This window comes from Oryza brachyantha, chromosome 2 (assembly GCF_000231095.2).
Source record: "Oryza brachyantha chromosome 2, ObraRS2, whole genome shotgun sequence".
NCBI classification, from domain to species: Eukaryota; Viridiplantae; Streptophyta; class Magnoliopsida; order Poales; family Poaceae; genus Oryza; species Oryza brachyantha.
The window spans coordinates 6,673,822-6,684,069 of record NC_023164.2 but is presented as its reverse complement, the minus strand read 5'-3'; the positions used below and the strand labels follow the sequence as shown (position 1 = coordinate 6,684,069).

Genomic DNA, 10,248 nt, shown 5'->3' with positions numbered 1-10,248 from the left:
CTATTGGGGGATTTTAGTAGCGTGAATTTATAAATGATTTAGTTTTGTGTTAAAGTTGGTGTTAAATATGTAATATATTACATTTTAATTAATCTACGGTCTTGTGGCAAACTCAATGCTAAATATTAGTATTTCTGCAACGTGTTTGTTAAAGCTTGTTTAATTTTATTTTATTGGGATTTACTTTTAAAATTACAATATCAAAAATAGGGAATCCTAAACATCCAATAAGAAAGGAAGGTAGGTACACTAATAATTAAGTAATCATGCGTATACCGTGGTATGCGGGCGGCCAGTGCATGGCATGTACGTCTCCATTAACTAATATCGCTATCACGTAGTAGCTACGTAGTACTATACGTACGTAATACGTACATGCAGCATAATATCAGAGGGCGATGGCAGAGTGAGAGGACACTGCGATTGCATGCAGAGTCGACCATCAGATCAGTTGATCAGAAAGTGTACTAAATTGCACTGGTCGGAATACGCATATATATGCATGGACCGTTAAACATTAAATTTGATATGTACCTTAACAATGTGATCGACACGCTATATAATATAGCTAGCTGTATATATGAGATGTGATCCGTGTTTAGCTAGGATGATTCTACTGCATACTGCTCTAAGGAGGATTAGGGAGTTTAGAGAATTTCTTCTAAATACTTCATCTCATCCTCTATTCTTTAAAAGTAGAGTATGTGATCGAGAGAAAAAATTGTTGCAGCGGATACTCCATCCTATCATCTAAAAATAAAGCACCATCTATATTAGAAAGAGTTTCTCTCTACTCACTCGATATCTTAACATCTAATCTCAGAAGAAGAGAGAGTAAGAATAACATGAGATAATTAAGGTGGTTATAAATATTAATAAAATATATATGTAGGATGCATGTAATATTGATGTTCTGTTAGAGTGATAACTGATTTAAAAACGAAAATATATTTTAAATGGTCATTCAAATAGTAATATGGATGATCAAAATTTATGTAAACTTAACGGTTGGAAATTAACGCTACGAGGCAGCTGGGCAACTGTAAAATATTAAGTCAGCCGAGATTTGCAGCAGGCAGCAGGGCGCCCCCTGTTGGCAAGTTAATTAAGCCGCTCACTGTACCTTTGGCTATATGTAGTAAACGTCACGGTACTGTAACTTTGTACCTGATCTGATGAGATCGATCAGCAACAAGCTATAGCAGCTGCAACCATGCATGCAGTGCTGCGGATGCAAGTTTGAAAAGTAAGAAAAAAGATACTGCAACAAACAAAAAAATCGTGTGCTTACGTACACTCATTGATATAGATAATATCTAAAATCTATTGGAGTTGCTAACTGTTTTTTGACAGACGATACGGGAGTAGATCTTATAAATTTCAGACCATTTGGTAGGGCTTTGAAGAATCATACTGGATTTGACAGCATGAGACACCGAAGATGGGAACATCAGTGGTGTGGCGGGAGCTAGCTCGTCCAAAACCGGGAAGAAAATGCCAAATGGTTAGGTGTTAGATTGTCGAATATTTGTCGGTTGATGACAAATGAAAACATCGGAAACAAGATAAGATAGCAATGTAGTTTATTTTGTGGTTTTTTATTTTTCTTCTATTGTAGTATGAACATTATTCATCGATCGCGAGTTATAAGACCACATTGTGATTAAATTCTCTTGCAACTAATTACTGCCAATTTACATGGTTAATGGTTATGAAATATATTTTACATAAAAATAATTAGCCTAAAAGGTCCATATATAGTTCCAAGTTTATCTAGGACCCAAGAAACTATAGAACCTGGCCTTCTCTATATATGGGAGAAAAACCCACAGTGAACTCAAAACTTGAGTATCTCCAAATGACACACACACACACACATATATGTGTGTGTGTGTGGGGTTCGGTCACGGTTTACCCTACATGTATGTGTACAAAATGGTGGCCACTCTTTGCATTCCAAAAATATAAGGATTAATTTTAGAATTCAATTAATGCTCCACGATATAAGGTTTATACATTAATTAATATAAGAGCGTTCATGTTTTAAAATGGATGAAGAGCTACCCATGGATCAAGGTGCATGTTTCACACGCTAGTAAGGAGATGACAGTCGCGCCAAACATTATATTCAAAAACTGAAAAATAAATTTATTTACGTTATATTTATAATAAAATATTATGAATAAAGAATTTATATGCGTGTTGTAAGCAATCTAAAAGTTAACCTTGTGAAAAAAACACATAAAATCAACTCTAAATATGACTATATGAGTTGGAAAAAAATAAATTTTACTCCCTCCATTTCATAACGTAACATGTTTGATTTTTTTCTTGTGACTTAATTTATTATAAAAAACTGTAAACACAACTTGTCATTTTCATATTTGTAATAATATTTAAATAAGACGAATGGTTAAATTTTACAATAAAAAATCAAAAATCTTATATTACGAAACAGGGTATTAGTTTATAAACATGAACGTAAATATGGGGACGTACACGTCGCTGCTGCAGCATGCATATTGCTCGGTCGTCTTTCGGGATCGGCGTCGCCGGCAGTGCGACCCCTGCATGCATGCATGTCGATTCAGCAGTCGCCATGTGCATTTGCGCGCCAACGTCCGTACGTTCCAATCGGCGGGGTACGTAGGTGAGCTGGAGCCCCCCTCGATCGGCGTGACGACGTGACGCTACCTACGTGCGCGCGTTAATTGGACTAAAGTTCCTCATGATTCTGTAATTTCGACTACCTGTCACTTTTATGTTAGGTTTAATATGTAGAGTACAATGTAATTAGTTTATGATATTGTGATTTGTGACCATATTTTTAATGCAAATTTATGTATACCATTTTCAGACTAAACATTTGTGAGACTATTGACGATTGGATCAAATTTTACAAGTTTTATTGAAAAATCTTGTCCTAAACGTCACATATTTTTACTAGAGAGAGTAGTAACTACTTTGGTTTGTAAAACAAAATCTTAGTTGATTGGATGCTACACCAATACGTTATATATAGCGCCTTACAATTCCCTAACTGTGCCTGCATTGACAATGTGACTGGATTAGGGAATTGGTTTGTGAGGGTGGGAGCAAGGATGGATCGAGGAACATTTTTTTCACGCGAAGGGCTCGACCAGGTAGATTTAAAGACGAGAAATGGAGACAGTAGGAAAGGAGGTGGCCACTAACACTAGTTTAGAAAGCTTATCAGTGCTGGTTAGGAAGGCTTTGTCGGTGCTAGAACAGTACCCGACACTATTATTTTATCACCGATGAGATAAATTATTAGGGTTGAGGGTTCTTTGCACCGTTCGATTGTACCCAAGAGGCGAGCTGGTTCTTTGAGTGTTCATCCATCCATCCATACCCCTGAGATCCCAATCAAAATTGAATGCAACCATACCATGAGATCCCCAATCAATACGCAATGCATCCATCCCCAAACAACACGAACAAATAGGCCACATCGAAAAGATCAATATCAACAATATATACATATATATATGAAATCACCAACAGTTCATCAGGTCGAACACGACCCATCAACAAATACCAATGAACTAGGACCGATGATAAGGGCAGAGAGACAGAAGAAAGAGATAAGGGAAAAATGTTGGATGTATCAGTATCTCGCCAGAGATAAGTGGTTGGCTCAGGTGTCTCCTGTGTTTCTTGCTCTGGTTTTGGATGTATCAGAATTGGCTCACCAATAAACCCAGAACTAATGACTACTTAGTCTCATTAGTGTCGGTTTTTAATATGAACCGGAACTAATGAGTAGTCATTAGTATCGGGTATTCACTATAGAGTGCAAGACTGACTACTAGGGGGTTCGCAGAGGCTCTGGATTTAAAATAGATGTCACTGATAGCCTGGCCGAAATAAGATGTTTAGTCGTAAAGGTAAGCCCAACATGACTCATCCTAGATATGTCGATGGGGTTGTGGACATGCTTTTCGGGGCAACAAGAGAAATATGCTAGATTACAGCTATACGGAGATCTTGAAGCAATAATATATATTGAGCCATAAAAAATAAGTATTCCATCTATGTGCAAATATACGACGAACTAACCAACATCAAACAAAAATAGAATGGAGTAGCATATAACAAAAGAATAGATTAGATAACGAATAGACGAACACGTATCCTATATTTAGGTAACACACAATCCCCATTCGATTGCTCTCTCTCACGGAGTTGGCAGGCACAGTGAATAAATGTCAATGTATTCACCACGCAACAGTTGAGACATCTAGGCCCCATACAAGAGATCAATACTAGTAGCTAGATCGATGGAAGCAGCTATAGCATGGCCATGGCCATGGATCATCATGCGTATCACAGCTCAAGCAAAACACCCTCGAGCCGTCTTTTCCCTCTCGCATTTATTGTACTTGCCTCCCAAAACATGACTACTATGCAACACATGGACAACGGTCTACTCGATCTCCCCCTCTCTCATCTCTCTCTACTCATCAATCTAATAAAATTTAGCGTACCCTCGAGCTAGCTAGCTAGGGTAGCTTAAAAGGCGCAAAAGATTCCTCATTTTCGCAAACATTCCCTCCAACACCTCACTACCTCCCTCCTCCGGGATCGCAGCCTACCCAAATTTAGACACGCGCGAGAGGAGGAAGAAAGCTAGCTATCTGGGTTAGCTCTGAGCTTAGGTTAGGTTAGTTTAGCTTGGTGTTGGGAGATTGATCAGCCCATCGATCGATCGGTAGATCAATGGCGGACGGCGGCCTGTGCGAGCTCTTCTCCGACGACCGCGAAGTACGGCACGTCGCGGACGCCGACCTGTTCCGCATCCTCGAGACGTGGGAGGAGTGCATCAGTGGAGCAGGCGGCGGCGGCGGCGGCGGCGCTGCTGCTGCTGCCGGAGGTGTCGATGACCAGGGTGCGGCCGGCGCCGGCGCAGGTGGTGCAAGGACCGCCGCAAACGGCCGGCGGAGGGAGGGCCGTGACGAGGAGAAAGGCGGCGGCGGCGGTCCTCCAGCTCAGAAGAGGCAAAAGGGGTCGTCGTCTGCGACGTCGTCTCTGGCGGCGCCGCCGGCGGCGGCATGGGAGAACGAGGGTGGCGCGGCGAAGATGTCGCACATCACGGTGGAGCGCAACCGGAGGAAGCAGATGAACGAGCACCTCGCCGTGCTGCGCTCGCTCATGCCATGCTTCTACGTCAAGAGGGTAACTGATTTTAACATTAGCTGTTACCATCTAACTCTCTCTGTCCACTACACATACATTAGCTACCAATTAAGCTTAATTAGCTCTTGCACCATAGTCATAGTTAATTAGTGTTGTTGCATTGCCATTGCATCTAGATATATGGCTCCTGGATCTTTGATGATATGCATGCATCTGGAGCTGTAGCATCCATGTCGTCCGGCCGCTTCGCTTTTCCTGGTGGTGTGCTGCAACAGTTGCATGATTGTGTTCCATGTACATGCGCACAGGACTACTAGCAATCAACCACTCCACTTCTAGTGCCCTAGCTACCCATAGTTAGTACTACTCCTTAGTACTCTCTCATCATTTCGATCAGGGAATCTATAGTGCTATACACTTCACAAGTAAAGCAATTCATTGATGAAATGGCTTATATTGGAGTTTAATTACTTCAAGAGCATTAATAAGGATGTAAGTGTACTGTTGGTTAACATGGATAGTGTGCATTGTTGTATTCTTGTGGTCGCAGGGAGACCAAGCGTCAATCATAGGAGGAGTGGTGGATTACATCAAGGAGCTGCAGCAAGTGCTGCGCTCGCTGGAGGCCAAGAAGAACAGGAAGGCCTACGCCGACCAGGTGCTCAGCCCGCGGCCTCCGCCGCCACCGGCGGCGGCGGCGGCCGCGCTCATGATGAAGTCAACGCCTCCGATCAGCCCGCGGCTTGCCGTGCCGATAAGCCCCCGGACGCCGACGCCGGGCAGCCCGTACAAGCATCCAGCAGCTGGCGGCGGTGGAGTCCGCCCGCCGCACCCGGCCGCCGCGACGTCATCGTCCTCGGCGGCTTACAGCATGTCTCCGGCCATGACGCCCACTTCGTCCTCGTCTACGACGACGACACACGAGCTCTCGCCGCAGCTGCCGGCGCCGCTGCCGCCGTTCCTGCCCATCCTCGACAGCCTCGTCACCGAGCTCGCCGCCCGCGGCAGGGCGCCGTTCCTGGGCGCCCCCGCCATCGCCGACGGCGGCGTCCTCGTCCCCGGCGTGAAGGTGGAGTTCGCCGGGCCGAACCTGGTGCTGAAGACGGTGTCGCACCGCGCGCCGGGCCAGGCGCTCAAGATCATCGCCGCCCTGGAGAGCCTCTCGCTCGAGATTCTCCACGTCAGCATCAGCACCGTCGACGACACCACCGTCCTCTCCTTCACCATCAAGGTACGCACACAAAATTAATGAAGAGATCAATCTCCATTAACTGTCTGGCTGCACTAAATCGGTCTTGAGATCGATACACTCAAAACACATGCGATAATACACGAGACACGAGAGTTTGATTAACATATATAATGATCGAGCAGGATCAAGAGAGGGGTTTCACCTCAGGTAGGTGATCGATCGGTCGATTCGATACATCAGAACAGTACTTGTTAGGACATGTTCATTTCATGTTAGCAAGAGTACACTACAGTGCTACAGAACCACTGATCACTGAAACTAAGCATGCATGCAGGCTTGCATTAATTAAGCCCAATCAACCATCAACTGTTCATGTCCTGCATGGATTCTGCGTGTTTGGCCCGTAATTCCCGCTCACACATATCTCTCTACGCACTACGCTGCATGTTTAAAAGGAAACCTTCCATTATTCCATTGGTTTCATAAATGCAGGCACACGTATCTGCATGTAGTAGTGTGCGTAGCCTAAGTTCTACTGAGACATTTCTTATGCATGTATATATAGCTCAGATACACAGTGACACAGTGAGTGTGTGCAGTACTCAAGCGTACGTACACAGAGATTTAATTAAGCAGAGGCCTGATGAGTATTTATTGGAAATGGCACTTGTGTGTGTGTATATATATATATTGTCTCTGAAAGAGGTCGAGAAACTACCAGAGCCAGAAGGGTATAATTAATACGAATACATGCATATACGGCCGGGATGTATGTCGCTGCTGTTGGTGAAAACTATGCATGAGCAGTCGAGCACCACGAGCTGGGAATAATATACATGTATGCACTATGCAATAGTAAAAGCTGCAGCTAGGTAGGTAGCCGTAGAACGAGTAATATATACTCTCCCAAGTAATTAGCCCTCTTACATGGCAACGGATATATAATAATTAATTAAATTGTCATGCATGGGAATAATGGTGTGTATTAAGCATATATGCATATGAATGTATTAATTAATATATATGACTGTATGAGCTGTGTGAATTTGGCTATTGAAATTGACCATGGCTTCCTTGATTTGTTTGTGATTATATACAGATTGGGATCGAATGCGAGCTGAGCGCAGAGGAGCTGGTGCAAGAAATTCAGCAAACCTTCTTGTGACGTACTTACATATATATGCGTACGTACGTACAATGCAGTGACTGGCAGCCATAGCTGGAGTAGTAGCTGTGTGTGTACGTAGCTGCGTGCGTGCGTACGTGCATGCACGCGCGCGCAAGTCCATGCACGTACGTGCCTAGCTAGCTAGTTAATTGCCTGGATTAATTTGCACATTTTGCAGGGGCAAGCTAGCTAGCTAGTTAGCGATGAGAGAAGCCATTAAGCTTGTTAATTAGCTACAGCTTACTTTGCAGATCAGTTGCAGTGTTGCATTGGAGCTATATATATATATATATATATATATATATATATATGCGCAATGCAAGCTGCATTGATGCTCCGAGAGGTTAACCTAGCTTGCTTGCTTGCTAGCTAGCTACTAGCTGGAGCAAGCATGAATGGATCGGATGAACTGTTTCTATATATCTGTAGCTAGATACGAATGGTCGTTTGTTTGTCATATATCTTGATCTGCTTTCTGGCATTGTTTGCATTCATGCTGATGATATTACATTCCATTTCGTGCGTGCCAAATCAATCCATTCTATTATTTTTGTGTAGGTGATTTATGTTTGGATCCCAAGCAGTAATCTGTGACGAGATAAAATCGATATAATTAATTATGTGATGGATTAGACTGATGATAACGAGTTCCATATGAGATATAGGTCCAGACCACACGATCTATACTAAACTTCGAAGAATGATATATATATATATATATATATATATATATATATATATATATATATATATATATATATATATATATATATATATATATATATATATATATATATATATATATATATATAAGAAGTAGAAAATAAACAAAAACGTATTCAAATATGAATTAATAGAGAAGGTGTTTTGGTTTTGCTCTAAATGGCTAGGTCAAACTTGAAAAGGTTTGACCAAGTTTATAGCTAGAAAATTGTAGCAACGCTGACAGCACTAAATTAATTTTATTAAATCCATCGTTGAATACTTTTTTAACATATTGTTCTAGGTGTTAGAAATGTTGTTGTATTTTTCTTCAAACATAGTAAAATTTTATTAAGTTTAACTGTGGACAAACTAAAACACCAAATATTCTAAAATGAAGGGAGTACAATATATACTTTGAAGCCATAAATAATTTTATGACCAGCGAAGAGACGTATAAATTAGACAATAAAAAAGAGCAAAGCGAATAGAATTATGTCAATTAAACTAATTAAAAGGGTATTGCTATGCACTTCTTTTGGCTATAAAAACTTTAATATAACAATAAGAAGCTAGGTTTGGTATTAGTTTAGATCCTTCAAAGTACATTAATAATTTGTAAGAAAAAAAAATAAATAAGTGCAAATAGGAAATATATATTATGAAGATATTGTAGTTTCTCGTTAGGTATACATCATTGGCAACTATGTCTGTTGCATTTCCATTTATTGGCAGTCTAGCAGAAGCTTATGCCGGTTTTAAAATGTTAGTTTGTCTCTTGTCGATCTTTAACTTTATAGAATGTAGGGTTGTCTTGTCCTTTATTGTATTTTACATATATATAAAGAGAAAATCTAAAAAATACCATTAACAAACGTATAAGTCTAAACGTTAAGTCTAAGAAATACCATTAACGAATGTGAGTTCTAAGAAATGCCATCATACAAACGAATTTTCTAAGAAATGTTATCGCCGTTAGGGTTCTATCCATTTCCGCCGTTAAAAGCACTGTTCATGCTATAGCACTTAACGGAAAAAACTTGACGAAACCCTAACGACGATGATATTTCTTAGACAAATTCGTTTGTACGATAGCATTTCTTAGAACTCATACTCGTCGATGGTATTTCTTAGAATTAAGTGTTTATCAATGACATTTGTTAGATTTTCTCATGTATAAAATACAATGACATCATATGAAAAAAACATAGATCAAGGGAGTAGTAACGTACTAGCCGAATTCGAATGGGTATCTCATTCTTTTTTTCTAATAAAGCTTTTGCTCTGTATATTTGTGTTTTTTCCACATATTTAATGATTCTAGGTTCTTTTACTGTCCTTGAGATTGGGTACACCACCTTGATCGATCAACCACACATATAGTTCTCTTTTCGCCACTAATTTATACTCATATAGTTGAAACGAAAAAGGTTAATAATATGAGCCACTCCACCAATCCACCATAAAATTCTTGACCATTGGATTATCCGTTTGAGGGCTAGGAGGTGTGGTCTCAGCTGACGTGAGACTAAGAGTTAATGGCCTTTAATTGTTTTGTATTCACATGCATTTTATTGTGGTAATTGTACTACGTTCATGCACTTGGAAGACTATTGAAATCCCAGGTCATGTTAGTGAAGAGCAAGTCCTTTAAATCTTTTTCATCCCTTCTTTTTATTTAGCTAGCTTCCATATCTCTTTTCAAAGTCGTTTAGATGTACGTAGTCATTTCGCAGCAACACGGAGAGTATTATCTAGTGAGCTTGCTAATTTAGTTATACTGCTATTTACAAATCAAGACAGTATCAGAGGTTCATTTATTATAATACCTCCCATATTTGTTTTGAAACCGAGACGGAACTTGTTCCGCTTTTATATTAAGAAGAAGAGAATTGGCCCAGTTTATAAGAAAACCAGGCCCGAAAACCTTACAATGCATAGTTAATTAAGGAAAACCAGCTAAAAACCTCCATGTTTAAGGCACGAGATCTAACACCACAACGGCGGAGCCCGACAGAGGACGACGCAA

At 40.7% G+C, this 10,248-nt stretch overlaps 1 protein-coding gene across 1 annotated transcript; it reads left to right on the top strand.

The window, feature by feature from the left end:
• The first annotated feature begins 4,740 nt into the window (after positions 1-4,740).
• On the top strand, positions 4,741-7,556 carry LOC121053662 (transcription factor SPEECHLESS-like). Its single transcript, XM_040521463.1, has 3 exons — positions 4,741-5,196; positions 5,708-6,388; positions 7,449-7,556. Exons 1-3 carry the CDS (start codon positions 4,741-4,743, stop codon positions 7,512-7,514), a joined length of 1,203 nt encoding a protein of 400 aa, XP_040377397.1. The 3' UTR covers positions 7,515-7,556.
• Positions 7,557-10,248: the final 2,692 nt, after the last annotated feature.

What these genes read in the sequence shown, in the direction of transcription:
- LOC121053662 (XM_040521463.1), top strand. Translation starts at nt 4,741, where the DNA reads ATGGCGGACGGCGGCCTGTGCGAGCTCTTCTCCGACGACCGCGAAGTA. An exon ending in CATGCTTCTACGTCAAGAGG is followed by an intron (nt 5,197 to 5,707) that starts GTAACTGATTTT and finishes TTGTGGTCGCAG; the next exon opens with GGAGACCAAGCGTCAATCAT. An exon ending in TCCTCTCCTTCACCATCAAG is followed by an intron (nt 6,389 to 7,448) that starts GTACGCACACAA and finishes GATTATATACAG; the next exon opens with ATTGGGATCGAATGCGAGCT.